This window comes from Saccoglossus kowalevskii, chromosome 19 (genome assembly GCF_978046115.1).
Source record: "Saccoglossus kowalevskii chromosome 19, keSacKowa6.1, whole genome shotgun sequence".
NCBI lineage: Eukaryota > Metazoa > Hemichordata > Enteropneusta > Harrimaniidae > Saccoglossus > Saccoglossus kowalevskii.
Window position 1 is genome coordinate 8,504,376 of NC_140659.1, and position 17,149 is coordinate 8,521,524.

The window sequence follows — 17,149 nt, forward strand, 5'->3', positions numbered from 1 at the left end:
AAAACTCGCAGGAAACTGTACTTTGGGCAGGTTGTTGAAACTCTCCTGAACAGTGTAATAAGGTACATGTGCAATTTATATAAATATAACTGTGACTTTAACTGTTTTCACCAGCTCTTGCAGCTCGTGCAGAGCCATAGAGATACATGGTACAATGGTGTGCGACTTGGCAACATAGAGCGTTCTGTGACATAGCTCCAACCTCGATCAACTAAAATCACTGTTATTCGACTTGTAGCTCACAACTAACTTAGTATTCGTTTGATGAAACAGTGGCAGTTTCTGACACGCTTGCGCACTGATTGTTCCAGTGCGTATAATAACACTAATTGCGCATGCGTATTATTGTTTTTCCGTAGAAGCCTACCAAAAGCAACTTACCTTTTTTGCTTGCGGTATATCATAATCCAATGTTGTATTTAACATGCAGTATCAAACAAAAATATTGGAAGATAAAAATTTTCGTTCAGTAATTTGGTACTGCAAGATATTTTGAGTCATCGTGGCAACTAGGCCACTGAGGAGAATGACATTACCCTATGATTCAATAAGTTGTCAGCTAGATGGAATGGGGACGACAGTGGTAATGATGGCGGTGAAGTGGCATCTGAACTTCTACCCGCCAAATGTATATAAATGTTTTTTGGTTGTATATACGGAAGCACTTTTAACAGTAATACATTTGTAACTGGAATCAAAAATCGAAATATTTTGCCAGGGCATAGAATGCAACAATATCGATACAATTTCATCTCATTAATTTTGGAAAAACTATTAAATTCACCAAAATGGTGTGTAGCGCCTCCATCACTAGTTGGCATGGTAACAACACGGTTGCCATGGGAGACCAAAGGTCGCTACGGAAGACTGATACGTATCCGGTAATGTCTCTGTGTACATCGTCATATCAAAATAAACTAACTCGGGGCTTGATTAGAACCAGCGTCGCTGAGAGATTATACACGAATAAACAGTTTATACAAACAATTCTTACAAAGCGCTTATAAATGGCTAAAAAACTAGTCACGTGGTCATCGTACTGGAATTAGATCAGAGACAAAGCGATCCCTAGGAAAAGTAACAGGAGAAGCCGTCTGCAAAGTAAATCGCTTGTACACCGTTTTGACGTCACTATAAATTTTCCATGACCTCTACGCAACCGTTCCCACATATAGTATTCCATTGATATACAATATAGAGGGGTGGCATAGTGTATGTACTTTCCAGCTGTTTCTGCTTATCGCATTCGCTCTCCAGCTGACTTTTGGTGTTACTCATTTCCCCAGTCAACGAACGACCTATTACTACAACTACTACTTGCTGCTGATGTTGCTCTGGTCGGGGTGTTTACGTATATTGGGATAAAGTTGCTTACTTCGTGGGGACAGTTCTTTAACAGATCACGGCCTGTCTATTTCGTTTGAAAGTCAACGATCTGAAAACATGTGGAAACGTTTTTCCTGTGCAGGTAAGTAGTAAAAATGCGCGCGTAGGACAATGTTTACAGTGCGCATACTGATTTCATCCATCATGGTAAATACATTTTTTTTCTCTTAGTCGCCATGACGGTATAAACGTAATTTCAGCACACATGTTTAGCGTAAAGGGGATCCTAATATTTAGTTGTTTCCAGTCGCTAATATAAACACTGTTTGATGAACTTATCATGGGGAATATCACAAATCTATGATGGGTTTTGAGCTGAGTGGCATGCAATCGCTCTCTGGTTACAAAGGATGGAGATGGGCCCAAGTTATACGATGCCGGAAAGAGCCTGACGGATATTTAGTTGTAATTGTCAGATGGGGAAGGACATTGACCTATTCTAACAGATTTTATCTTCTTTTTTTTTGAAAACCGGAGACTGGCTTGAAAAAACTCGTGAATTTGGAAGATAGAGCGTAAATAACCTATGACGTTTTTGTGTTTATTTCTTTGTTTTTAAGTCATTCGAACTGGTCAATTATAACACGATCGCATGACGAGGTGGAGCTTCGCGTAACTTAACACTTTTTTCCACCCTTTGAATGTTGCTACTATATATTATAAATGTCCCACACCCTATATCAAAGTAGTACCCTTAGTCCTATTGGATAGGGGTTCATGGACGGCAGTGTTGGGTCAGTTGTCGTTACTAAAAGTTTACGTGCGATGATCAGTTAGCCAACTCGACAGGTCTCGTTACTGTTTTATGGTTTGCTTCACGTGTGACTATACATCGCTATCGATCTTGTATATCATCTGCTTGCTACATGGCTACATCACATCTAATCGTGTAAACACTTACTCTTGATCGTGTTCCTCTTTTTATTTAATTCGTGTCATTAGAGGACAGCGGCTCCGTGTCTTTCATCGTCGTTAATTTTATAGATGACTTTGACAAAGAGGAGTTGTCTTCGAACGTCGCCCATCATTGGATTTTTTTTCAAATCAGCCAATCAGATACGTTAGTTGTCAGTGCCCTTGGTGTTGGGTCTGATCACCATCTACCGAAACAATATTCAAAAATAGTTCTAGTAGCATTGCTGCGGGTTTTCACGTGAAATAAAAACACACACCGTTCGAAGATTCTGCTCAGTTCAACAGTAGATCTTCAACAAACTCGGTCGTGCGTTCATAAGTGAATGTCGAATCGGTCGGGAAACGAAGAAAATAGAAGCCATATTGTTTAGGCGTATAACGAGGATCCCCTGGGAGTTTATCGATGTTGTTGTGATCCGACATCCAGATATCGTTCAGTCAATAAGCTACTAGTGTTGCACGTCTTGGATGCCCCGGTCATATGCACTATAGTCATAGTACATCGTTATGAACAAATAAAATAAACTTTATTATAATAATAAATTATTACTTTACTTTTTACTGACAGTCTAGTATCATAAATGTAACATTTTTATGCAAAGACCTATTTGTGTTGATGTATCATGAGTATTGTTGATTTCGTCATACAAAAAAAAACACGTAAAATAAGAAGGGCATTTTAATTTTTGCAATTTTGACTGGTTAGTAACAGCACAGGAAATAGTCATCATATGTTTTTCGTTGAAATGGTCATGGCTAGTGTGCCACTCACTGTAACGGAGCGGAAGCCGTTGTTTATACTATGTCTCTGTGGGAGTATGCTTAAACAATTTCCAGGCTCATTTTTCCACGAGTTCCTCCCCCAAACAGCACGAAATCAATTGCAGTTGCTAGTATTTAAGATTTATCGTACGTTAGTAAAACTGTCCACAAGGAAAGTTTCTGCTGATAAGTACGGGGAATAGGCTCGGTGGAACCAGGTCTGCGCATGTTCAGTATTTCCGCGAAGCTTTTCCCGCCACGTGCAGTCTTACAACACGACAAGATGTTTTCAACATAGCGAGCCCAGTAGGCTGTACGATTTCCAAATGCCTTTTAATTAAAATGTAATTTGATGTAAATTAAAAGCATGCGTAAACCACAGATAAAGCAAAATATTACATAACTATGATGATGCAAAATTGACAGAAGGAACGATGCATGCATTCCATAGCAAATCCAATGAAATAGTCCATGATGACCCGCGCGCAGGAGTTTTAATAAATTCAATACCACAACACGTCCGTGTACTTTTACTCAAATGCATAAATTAAAAGACAATCGTGATTCCCGGGGTGGAAGTATTCATCTTGCCATAAAGTTTTTTTTCTTGTTGCCTATAAAAAACATGCGGGTCTTAATGCAGTGACGTCACAGAGGTCAAGATGGAGGTCGCGCCCTCCAAAACACTGATTCATTGAGTGTCTCCTGTCGTACTATCAGAAGTAAATTCTTGTTTACGCTGTCAGTCGTGGATTTCACGTCATGAAAATAAACATACTCTTTCAGATGAGAAGTTGTAAACCTGGGTAGCCATGAATCACTCCCTCTAAGATCGTGGCTAAGATACAGTGAAAATACAGCTTTGTTTGACCATGGAGATCCATGGGTTGACCATGGTGTTACTCGTCTGATAGGTAGAATTGTGCAATGACATTGGCCGACGTGTATCGCAATACCATCAACTTCAACTTGATGAGATGCGACAGGACCCCGGGGCTACCTTGGCGTTGAACTGTGAAATTGATCACTAATAATTAATTCGCATAAAGGGTTCCTTATTTGGAAACGTGGGGGGGGGAGCTTTGAGGATTTTGATGATGAGCCAAATACAATGTACAAATGAATGCATAATGACGACAGTACGAATAACATCTTGCCATCATACAGATACGAATGTTTTCCCTCCCACCTGTGTTCACATAATTCTAAGTTATAAGAACATTTTTCTTGATATTTAGATCATAATTTAACAATTGTTCCACTGATGTTTCAGTTCCAAATGAATTAACCCGATTTGTTTTTATGGAGACAAGGATTTCAATTCCTCCTAGTAGTGATATGCTGTCCACTTTAAATTGTGTGAAAAAGTTTGTAAAACTCCGATCTTTAAAAATGCACTAGTTTCAGATTTATGTCAGGCTGATTACCCCTAAACACATGACACGTTTCAGAGTTACTTACTATGTTTCCATGCCATTGTTCGACATATTTTTCGTCGGAGCCATGTACATGTACCCCCTTTCGACTACAACGGTCACGTATTTACGAGATTTACTACGAAAGCACGTTAGAAGCAGAGAGAACAAACATACATCTAATAATGCCTCCAGCTTAGAAACTTCACTGAGATTTCTCGAAACATTTTGATTTGATCCATTCACTCTAACATATATGCAATTAGCCCCCCTGATAACTTTCTGCGATTTGCCCATAACAATGTTTTGCTGTTTTCTGCGTATTTTGATCTTAGTGATTTGTTTATGTAGGTGGGCGCTGTGTTTTACCAGATGTGGGGTTGTACTACATAACCCCCGCGGTCATGTTATCTTACAGCGATCGAGACCTGTACCAAACATACATTGGTTGTCTATAGGTACAGGATATCCACCGTCACCATTTCCGACAGTTTCAATACGCTATCAACTTCAAGTAACGTAATTAGCCATTGTTGAGTTTCTGGTGAACATGATATGACTCTGTCAGATTACGTGAACTGCTAGCAGGCTCGTTCACAATTGATTCATGTCGCCCGCCGCACTGGCACGATCAAAGCTCGCTCGTTCAAGTTCCTAGTCAGAGCTCGTACATACTGAAAAAAATATCTACCAAGCAACTACAACATCTTCAAGATCTCGCCTAGCAGTGGCGTGATACATAGATTTGACGGACTATTTTTTGTGATTGTTGCGAACAAAACTGAATAAAATGATAGACTGTATGACGTACTCAGGCACAAATATAACATGACAAAAATCATAATAATGTAGATGTTTTATTTACGACATTATACTTAATACGAGACCTCCCAGATATTTCCATAGTTTATGTCAATGTGTTGACAAATCCCGTTCTTATGCCATTGTACGATCTGCATAACCAAGCAACCAAGAGTCCCGTGAAAAATCCAGGCACATATCACAAATTGTAATTTATTTATAACCGTATTTTCCACCAACCACGAAGCTGTCAACAATTTCTGTATTGGGCATGATTCGGGCCTTGTTTGTTGCCATTATTATTGCGGCGATCGTATAACGTCTAGATGTACCGTGTATAAGGTGATTACACCAGAGTCAACTCTTAGCAAACACGCGTCTATAATTTGCATATTACTGGACCCCATTAAAAAATATGGTAGTCGATTTCGTGCTAAGGATGCGCGCTGACTCTAATCCCCCATCTCAGCGGGCACCGGCCCAGCATATAATAGGACGTGCAGCAACTAATTTAACGTAACCTCTAACCCCCGGAGTTCGCTGGCAACATCTGGTATTGCCGTGCATGTTTGCTATCAAAAGGTCACCTCTTTTTTTTAACCAGCCAGGCCGTCGAGGGTTTTAAAAAATGCTTTAAAACTGTTCAGTGCAGAAACTAATAAAAATCCTCAATGGTAGGTCCCGCTAATTTCGGCGCAGAGAGGTCCCCCTGATTAGACAGGGAATGCCAAGTCGCCAATATGTCGTAGTACGCATGCCAACGGGGGAGACATGCAAACTGCTGTGCAACGTAAATCCGATGATAATTAGCATAGTGTTTTTTTCATAACTTTTGGATTTCGTCAATATAGGGGGGTGGTGTGAAAACAAACATGATTTCACATGAGCCATTCCTATTTACGTTGTGTATTATATCGCTTGCTATGACTCCGCGTGAAACGAGCAACGACACGAACGCGATAATAAGCCACATTTCACTCTAAAATCGAAAAAAAAACTATAATTGACAGTCTTGTTGACAGATACCAATTAAATTACAAAAGTATAAAAAAAAGGAGGAGTAGAACGAAAAGATTTGTTGGATTATTTATGAGTATGGCTAAGTACTTTGATTTAACTACCTTAGTAAAAATTCAAATAATATGGAATTACCTAATAATAATTACACAACATAACGCACATTCTTAGTTATTCCAATTTCTACCACCCTGGATGCCGCCGGCTTCGGGCAACGTACAGCTTCAGATCACCGCCAACCTCCACCCGAAAGCTCACCTCCAGGGAGAAGACATTCGACCGTACACGGCGTATCGCAGCAAACATCGTCGCGTATCTGGGAACAAATGAACATATCGCTACATAGCAACTCGTCGGATATAGTGGTTAAAGTTGTCAATCCCTGGGATGGCACTGTGGCTCATTACTTTTTTTAACATTTCATTTTAATAAAACTTATCTAATTAACTTTAAGTGTTGTAAATTTATTCAACACACTGGGTCGTAATTTGGGATGAACTAAGAACGTACTTTTGCAGAAACTCGACAAACTCGTATATAATATATAGTGCGTACTATTAGTTAAATGCGCATGCACAGATTCCTTTGTCTTTAATTGAATACATCTAACATACCACGAACAATCAGAATCCAGAACTTATTGTCTCTCTCCCTCGGCTTATAAAATGTTATTGACATTATCATTACCCCGGCAAAGTTTAGCTTTGCTCATCTCGCTGTCCCCTCCATAGCAAAAACAATAGTGGAACCCCGACACGAGCCATGGAGTAGTCTTGCCGAACCTATTACTCTAGAAACACTCTTTGTGTGGATTAGTAGTTGACAATGCAATCATGTGCCGGGTATCGGATTAGTCTATAACATCAGTCAACTGCCCCAGGTCAATCATAACAGATGGATGGACGAGTTTTCATCGTTGACCCGAACCCAGCACGATTGCTCATTGCAATGTATTAATTTGCGTTTCTCCAGTAAATAGGCTTCATATATTAAAATTAATAGTGAAGTTATTTATTGTGAAAAAAATATCGTACCCTGGATTTCAAATTACCGTGCAGATTGTGAAGACTAATATCAATGAGTTTTTACAATATAGTCGATGCACTTTTCAATTTTATACAGCGCAATTGAACTGAACTTAACCGTAGATGCAAATGATGGAGAATTCGAGAAAAAAAAAACTTTTGTATGTTGCTATGGTTGATTAAAAACGCGGCCGACGGTGTAATGGTACATGTACTTAGATGTTGAATGCGATGTAATGGCCGAGTTTGCTGCATTGCTCTCCTTAAAGCGGCGCCAGGAGTTGAACCAATTTATGCGTCTGAATACAGACGCATTGCAGTGCATCAAGTCAACAGTGGGTAACTGTTTTACGAGTTAAGGCTTCATATACACTTGTTTAGTAAATTTGGTGTATCAAATATCAGTGATGTTAGCCTTGATATGATCGCTCAAGAAATGGTTTAAACACATGTTACATCTATTCGCCTTCTAGTTAGGGGATTATTTCATTCATTCATTCATTCATTCTTTTTCTTCGTTCATTCACATGATACGTTCAACCATCCAACTCTCAATTGATTTCATATTCACGGGCAATTCAACACAGGGTGTGTGTTTCGTCTTTCAGTTCCGTCATGCTCGGAGTGTTCTGCGATATTAAGTTAATGCTTGTTTGGAGAAGACCTGCCAGCGTTTTGACCCTGAGTATTCTCAGGACGACGCTGCTCAACCATAATGTACCACTGAAGGTCATTTGCCCCAGACTATCAACCTTATAGCGCCTGTTCACACAAATTCATCCACGGAAACCGGGGGAAATACAGTGGTTTATTAAAACCAATGGTGTGTGACAAGGAGCCCGAGAATGCAACAAAAACATGAATTCGCATGCTCGAATTAATATTATAAACAGAATATCTCAACGGACGAGTTTAATACGAGCTTGTAACATATTTACGTTTGTGCATCAACTATTTCTAGCTTCTGCTCCTAGGCAGTCAATATTCCCGAGAGCCGTTAAGTTAATTCAATTATTACACCGTTGACTTCTACCAATCTGTGCGATCGTCTCAAATTTCTGTTTGTTAATTTATTTTATGTTGTTCTAATGCTGAGTTTATTTTCTTATTTCAATGTTTCTTATAAATGTTACTGTAACCCTGTAAATAGATTGCCCTTGTCCAAGATTATCGTTCATTTTTTTTTATTCTTGCTGGGGTGTTTTATCTCATAAAGGTACAAGGCCATGTAAACTGGTATTAGGTATATATGAGGGTATTCGGGGTATATATAAGAGTATTTGTGGTGTCTATGAGGGTATTTGTGGTGTATATGAGGGTATTTATGGTGTATATGAGGGTATTTGTGGTGTATATGAGAGTATTTGTGGTGTCTATGAGGGTATTTGTGGTGTATATGAGGGTATTTATGGTGTATATGAGGGTATTTGTGGTGTATATGAGAGTATTTGTGGTGTATAAGGGTATTTGTGGTGTATATGAGAGTATTTGTGGTGTATATGAGGGTATTTATGGTGTATATGAGGGTATTTGTGGTGTATATGAGGGTATTTGTGGTGTCTATGAGGGTATTTGTGGTGTATATGAGGGTATTTGTGGTATATATAAGAGTATTTGTGGTGTCTATGAGGGTATTTGTGGTGTATATGAGGGTATTTGTGGTGTCTATGAGGGTATTTGTGGTGTATATGAGGGTATTCGGGGTATATATAAGAGTATTTGTGGTGTCTATGAGGGTATTTGTGGTGTATATGAGGGTATTTGTGGTATATATAAGAGTATTTGTGGTGTCTATGAGGGTATTTGTGGTGTATATGAGGGTATTTATGGTGTATATGAGGGTATTTGTGGTGTATATGAGAGTATTTGTGGTGTCTATGAGGGTATTTGTGGTGTATATGAGGGTATTTATGGTGTATATGAGGGTATTTGTGGTGTATATGAGAGTATTTGTGGTGTATATGAGGGTATTTGTGGTGTATATGAGGGTATTTGTGGTGTCTATGAGGGTATTTGTGGTGTATATGAGGGTATTTGTGGTGTATATGAGAGTATTTGTGGTGTCTATGAGGGTATTTGTGGTGTATATGAGGGTATTTGTGGTATATATAAGAGTATTTGTGGTGTCTATGAGGGTATTTGTGGTGTCTATGAGGGTATTTGTGGTGTATATAAGAGTATTTGTGGTGTATATGAGGGTATTTGTGGTGTATATGAGGGTATTTGTGGTGTCTATGAAGGTATTTGTGGTGTCTATGAGGGTATTTGTGGTGTCTATGAGAGTATTTGTGGTGTATATGAGGGTATTTGTGGTGTATATGAGGGTATTAGTGGTGTATATGAGGGTATTTGTGGTGTATATGAGGGTATTTGTGGTGTATATGAGGGTATTTGTGGTGTCTATGAGGGTATTTGTGGTGTCTATGAAGGTATTTGTGGTGTATATGAGAGTATTTGTGGTGTCTATGAGGGTATTTGTGGTGTATATGAGAGTATTTGTGGTGTATATGAGGGTATTTGTGGTGTATATGAGGGTATTTGTGGTGTATATGAGGGTATTTGTGGTGTATATGAGGGTATTGGGGTATAGAAGACAATGATGATGGTCTCAAATAACATTTTTTGGAAGTGAACGTGATTCAGTTCGCAGCAAGGCTTTATCCTCTTGTTTCAGAACGAGACTGTTGAGTTTGTGTAAACTGGTCGGGTGGGGGGGGGGGTGTTGTATTTGTAGTCAATGTATCTATTAGATTTATCTAACAGTACATTTCAGGATTATAATCCAATATGGAATAACTGTAAGATTAGCAGTATAAATAAATTAAGAGAACCGTCACTGGGTGGTAAAATTACAATTTTAGGCTCAAGTTGTATGCATGTATGTATATCCCTTCCCGTGATTTCTCATGTATTTCCATTCCCATTTTTGACTCTACAATTTTTTCTTTTCTGAATCACTATGAAAATATATTCTCAGCTCTTCACTTTAAGCTGAGGCTATAATACTTATTGTTGGCTTGAACACACACTTTTATGTCAACTATGTATATAATTAATTGTTGTTTTTTTGTAAAAAATATAATTCTTTCATCTCATGCCACTAAGAAAATGTAGATATTGAGATATTTCCGTGGCACTGAAAAACGACATTGTATCCCAGTCCCTCTAGGGACTGTACTTGTATGTATGCCAACTTTCTCCGAACTGCGTACAGTGACCATATATGTAAAACAAACATTTATTGTTATTTTTGTTTACTTTTAGATTTGGATTTAGTAGCACTAATAATTGTTCTTACGTCATCGTTTACCCGATGTCAGATGGTCTGTCCATCTGGATATACAGTTTCAAGTTGGCATGGCAACGGGTGTGTGGGTAAGTAGTACATAAACTAAATTACTGTAACTGGTGAAGCCGTTCCGTTTATTAATGAGCGTGGTCTTTGTTTTGATGGATTTCTATTGTATATCCGGGGTCGCGTTGATTCTAACCCGAGGCAACGGAGCATCGGCTGTGAGTTCAAGTTGAAATCACTGCCATGCCAAGCACGCAGGGGATATCAACAAGCGAGCCTATAGGCCACTAACGCGTGCCTGCTAACAATGACGTTACAGCACCACATACTAACAACGACACATGTAAACACTGCATGCATGAAATCCAATTCACATCGGCATCTTAACTACATTCTGACAGTCTTACACTGACGACAAGTGAACAAAGTACATCTAAGTTGTCAATATAAATTTGTAAGTGACAATTAAAGATCACCATAGCGTAAGTAAACCGTCACGATCGATTGAAGCCAAATCAGATCGGATTTAACTATTCATTGCATACAACTCGAGACACTCACAGATTGGGAAATAGACAGGTGACTTGTACTGGAATTGGCCATATAGACCGTTTTTATGTGTGTTTTTTGCTTTCTTCATCGACGTGTGGCAACATAGGGTAATTACTCTTCTTGTCAAGGAGATTAAACAACATCGTCTTTTTGTACTCCATCGCCAGATAGCTGCACATGTGTAAATACCGTGTTGTCGACCCGTTCTCGAGTGTCACTATCATTGATATCATTACTGCTGACGATGGCTAGCTTGGACTGCATTCGTGATTGAGAATGTAATTCTGTTTACATACGTTCGTTCGTATGGCAGACTGTTTCTTACTTTTCCTTGCAAAACTGTTACGGAATCCGGCATAACCAGACGGTCTAGACATTATCAGCTAATGTCATCAAAATTATCAGGGATTATCATAAATGTATTTTTGGCCGTAGCTGGTTTCCGTGGTATTAGTTTTCGTGAACTGGAAGTCAACCCTCTCTCCGGTCCCAGTCAGCTCCAATGTCTGGTAAACCGTTGCGTCTTCCCTCCCCTCTCTCCCCCAGTGAGCCAATTGATTTCTCACTCTGCAGTGTAGCACCACTTAATTACAAACACATCGGTTTTAGATTCGGTCACTTAAATCGCGTGGAATTGATTATTTAACGCCTCGGGCGGCATTCCTTTCAACCTATAGAACGTGTGGTTTTGAATACAAAACTCACGGACTTAACTTTGAAGGACCGTACGTCTTAATTAGCATGAGTGTACAGAAGATGTGTAAAATCGGTCCAAAACCGGGTCTGTTTACATATACAATGGCTAATATTAAAGGTACTAGTATTAAACTCGTATAAGAGAATTCACCGTAAGTCGCGCCCCTAGTGACAAAGCGCTACCGTAGGGTATAGGGGTGTAGAGGATGCCGCTCACACATAAATATTGTTTTGGTCCGACGTCAATACAGATCACAATGTTTGAGAGATTTGACATTTTCCAAATAATGAACGAACTACACAAGCAAACATGGTTGTATATTTGAACAATGCTGCTAACACCGTCTACGTCATGTGTACGTCTTCGAAACGTTCTTTGCTAGAGGGCGTCATTAAGGAACGCGTATTGACGTTGGCTGAAAGCGTGTGAGAATGCCAGAGACGGGGAGAATGATTTCCCTCAAAGATGGCGTACCTTTACAATGACATAATTAACGAATTGTATTCTGGTATATTAGCCGAGTACCCGTCAACTCTGTGAGAATAGCGATTTGGCAACAACTGTATTATATCGATTTATAACTTAAAGGGCTGTGGTCGTCACGCCGCGTCCTGTTCGATATGGGACTCCTAGCGACGTATACAACGCGTGTAAAATACATTGTTTATTTACATGAAATTCGAACACGAGCTGCGCGACGACTACCGCGCTTAAATTATCAATAATTATATCTGAGTAAGTTGGAGAGCTCAGTCTCTATTTACAACCAGTTCAACCCGGTGGTCCATATTCAAGAGAATCTCTGTACTCTACTACAATTCAATGGAGAAATACCATTGTTAGTATCCTTTCAGCGCGCAATGCTTTCAACCCCTGTGAACTCAGCTGTCCGCGAAATTCAGAGGACTATTTACAATCAACGTATTCGTTCACTTCTGGATATATTTACGTAAACTCAATATTTAAGTTGTACAATCTACCTCAAAACATGATGTATAGTATTCCCAGAACTATGAAGAACCCACAACTATGCCTTCCCGATCCGGGTATTTTCTGAGGGTATTTGTCCAGGAGTTCTATAACACGAATAATATTCAATATTATACCTCCAATGCGTATTATGTTAAAGTGGGTTATAACTTTGATGATCTGTACACAAGAAAGTACTGAGATGTCTGACCTTTAGAATCAATCAACATGCCTATTCAAAATAAATTAATTTTATAATGACATGATATTAGGTCAAACTTAGGTTGCAATAGTTATTATACGCTGATTGTATTACTAGATATGCAACAAAGTTATAATAACGAAAATCAAAAAAGATTCACTGCAAAGTCATAAATGACGAGAAAAATGTGAATGATTTGGACAGTATTCTAACTGATCTCCGTCCCCTACCAGGCTTTCTAATTGTCACTCCCTTAGACACGTTGTAACCATAGCAACTTGACAGTGTGCTCGTCTTCACGTGACGTATGTGAGATCGATTGAAATTAATCTCGTACAACACTGAGATGAAATCAAGTTACCTGTTCCTAAAACGAAAACACAAACAAAGGTCCCAATTTGTTATGACGACCCAGGAATAAATTATCAAGTTTAAATATATAGTATAGTATATTTTAGTATATTTTATTTGACTAAAATTAATGAATTGGAAATAAAAAAAGAGCATGCATTTCATCACCAACAGACTGACTGATCAGAACACAGTGTGCAAAATCTTTGCACTGAGGGTATTTTTTGGTATCTTAATTTTTCAATTGGTAATATATATATTTAGTTTATATACTGATCGCGTCAATCATAAATTGTCTTATGTTGTTTACGTCATTTGTTATTGTTCTGAGTATTCAGATGAGTAATATAAGATGGGAGCGTGTAAAGAGAGCGTGTACATTTCTGAAATGAACATATAACCGATAATAAAAAACAAGCGCTACTTGGCGCGTGACTCTGATCATTTGTTGTTGTTCTGAGCAATATCAGCATGCAACGGGATATGCTGCTGAACTATTTCCCTTCGGGAATTAATTAGTCACGTGTTCAATGCAATGTGTCACAAATAAAGTGGAAACCATTATGTGAATATCCAATCACTGACTTGCTGCGTCAGGTAATCGCTGTCCTTCCGAGCAAAACTAGTTATAGTGCGCCCTCTCTCGGCGAACAGGGGGAATTACTAGTGAAAACAAGACGGAGATTTACAGCCCCCCCCCCCCCCCCCATTTTAGAGGTTGGAACTTTGGGTCACTTCTACCGTAACCATCAGGGACATCAGGTTACCTCAGATTCAAGAAACACGAATGTGAAGGATCACGTTCAAGTTGAGGTGACCACGGGACGGCATATTACGGTCCTGGGTCACGGTCTCACCGCGACCTCGGTTGCAGATGAAACGTCTGAGCACATGGACGTTTTCGTTTGTTTCAAATTTATTGATTTTCAAATATATCAATATCTGTTTGTATCCCAGACACGGATGAATGCCATGAAGGTGGACTCGGACAGTGTTCTCAAATGTGCACAAACACACAAGGATCTTTCAGGTGTTCGTGTTACCATGGTTACTCAATCGACAATGATGGCTGGACATGTCTTGCTGATGGTAAGTTGACATTATTCATTCATTATTGGTACAATACATAGTTAGGTTTGAGTAAAAAAAAAAATATTTTTTAAAATATTTTGTTATTTAAAAAATTCGTACTTATTCTTTCTGTATAGGTCCTCCCTTTTATTTAATATTCAGTCAAGGAACAGAAATATTTAAATTGCAGCCTGAAGGGATAGATCATAGGTCATTGTTACAGGAGCTTGGCAATGCTGTTGCTATTGACTACCACTATCAGTACAACAGCATTTTTTGGGTTGACACCACTGAGAATATACTGTACAAAGCTTCTTTGGAGGGCACTCATAGACAGGTAGGTACTCAAATATCAACTCGGAACTATTTTTGTGATGACTTTAAAGGGAAAGGGTAGTCATCAGTGCATGCACAGAAATTGAGTCCTATGTGATGATAACAGTTCACGCTAAAAACGCAAAGGCTTATTGGTAGACACTTGTTTGGAAATAATGACATACTATGGCCTCTGTCACATGCACAGGTTACGACACCCCGCTTTAATATACATCTAGCATAAAATTTATCTTTCTCTGAAACACTGTATTTGTTTTCATTTCAACGTTCAAATTTTCCCTTATATAGGTTAAACTCTACGTTACCAATATTGACGTTCCAGGTTATTGACGTTAAATTCAAATTTTGTTTTCATTGGACGCAGTAGTTCGCTTAGCATAGCAAATTTATGATTCTTATTTTTCATTGAGGTATTTCTTCAAGAGATCATAATAATAAAGTTATCATGGGAATGCCACAAAGTATGGCCAAGTTACTGTAAAATACTCTATTTTCGCTGAAAAGGCTTTTTTGGAGTTTTGTATGGAATTTATTTTCGCTGAATTTTGATGAGTTGAATATGAAATATAGGAAAAACGGTATCTTCGCTGGATTTCACTGAATCAGCCCTTCAGCGAAAATAGCGAAAATAAATTCCAAGCGTAATTTTACAGTACTTAAGTATTATGTTTTTTAAGTGTTATGGTTGCATGCCTTTCAATACAGTAAATATGGTGGTTTATTACATCATTGTTTTGTTGCTAGGCAATGTTAAAGCTTGGTGATACTACAGTGGTTGGCTTGGCAGTGGATTGGATACATGATTACCTGTACTGGACAGATGCTGAAAATAATAATGTTGAAATGAGTGCATTGGATGGAAGTCATCGCCAAACTGTTGTACATCTATCAGCTCTCACACCAAGAAGTATTGCTGTGAATCCAATTGATGGGTGAGCTAAATAATAGAATAGAATAGAATAGAATAGAATAGAATAGAATAGAATAGAATAGAATAGAATAGAATAGAATAGATTGGAATAGAATAGAATAGAATAGAATAGAATAGAATAGAATAGAATAGAATAGAATGGAATGAATAGAATAGAATAGAATAGAATAGAATAGAATAGAATAGAATAGAATAGAATAGAATGGATAGATTATAATAGAATAAAATAGAATAGAATAGAATAGAATGGATTGGATAGAATGGAATGGAATGGAATGGATAGAATAGAATAGAATAGAATAGAATAGAATAGAATAGAATAGAATGGAATGGATAGAATAGAATAGAATAGGATAGATAGAATAGAATAGAATAGAATAGAATAGAATAGAATAGAATAGAATAGAATGGATAGAATAGAATAGAATAGAATGGAATGAATAGAATAGAATAGAATAGAATAGAATAGAATAGAATAGAATAGAATAGATTGGATAGAATGGAATGGAATGGATAGAATAGAATAGAATAGAATGGAATGAATAGAATAGAATAGAATAGGATAGAATGGATAGAATAAAATAGAATAGAATAGAATAGAATGGATTGGATAGAATGGAATGGATAGAATAGAATAGAATAGAATAGAATAGAATAGAATAGAATAGAATAGAATAGAATAGAATAGAATAGAACCATATTAGTTTACAATGTACATGTGTTAATATAAACATCATGTTTACTTTTATAGATGGCTATACTGGACTAGCTGGGGAGCGTCATCAAGAATTATCCGAAGTCGTCTAGATGGTTCAGATATAACACCTCTAGTGTTCAGTTCCATCATACAACCAAATGGGTTGACATTAGATTTCGTAGATGAGCGACTTTATTGGGTAGATAACGGTACACGCACACTGGAGTCTTGTCACTGGAATGGCACAGATAGGAGGCTCATTTTGCATACAGCTGAGTAAGTTATTGTTTGTGGGATTCCAGGTATAGGAGAATTCTACCTTAGTTGTTACTTTACAAATACAATGGTATGTCTGGTATGCATGGAATGTCTAGAATGTGTGGAATGTGTAGAATGTTCATTTCAGCAGGGAGGAATGCATGGTTCCAGTTGAAATGGGTATTTGCCACATTTATTTTGACAAAATTGAGATTAACAAAATTGTACTAATTATGCAAAAAAAGGCATATGATGAAGCCATATGTTAATTCGCTATCCCCTTCATTTTGACAAATCAGAGACCTCATTTTATATTGACTTAAATGTTCAGTGATGCAGTGTTTTTATATGTACTGGATACTTACTTGAATCAATAAATAGGCACAGACGATGAGTTATTTTTGATGCTCCAACTAAACTTTATTTGCCACTAAAATTAACACTCAGTTATCTGTATACCATAAAAACA

The 17,149-nt window shown here is 38.0% G+C and overlaps 1 protein-coding gene across 2 annotated transcripts in view; it reads left to right on the top strand.

Moving 5' to 3' along the window:
- The first annotated feature begins 1,326 nt into the window (after nucleotides 1-1,326).
- Nucleotides 1,327-17,149, top strand: part of LOC102800861 (low-density lipoprotein receptor-related protein 4-like) — a 37,057-nt gene continuing 21,234 nt past the window's right edge. For both annotated transcript variants that reach the window (XM_085493561.1, XM_085493562.1), the window contains exons 1-6: nucleotides 1,327-1,468; nucleotides 10,586-10,696; nucleotides 14,345-14,476; nucleotides 14,596-14,795; nucleotides 15,539-15,726; nucleotides 16,477-16,698. In XM_085493561.1, the coding sequence (XP_085349687.1) occupies nucleotides 1,444-1,468; nucleotides 10,586-10,696; nucleotides 14,345-14,476; nucleotides 14,596-14,795; nucleotides 15,539-15,726; nucleotides 16,477-16,698 (878 nt within the window). In that variant the 5' untranslated portion in view covers nucleotides 1,327-1,443. The remainder of the gene's footprint in view (nucleotides 1,469-10,585; nucleotides 10,697-14,344; nucleotides 14,477-14,595; nucleotides 14,796-15,538; nucleotides 15,727-16,476; nucleotides 16,699-17,149) is intronic.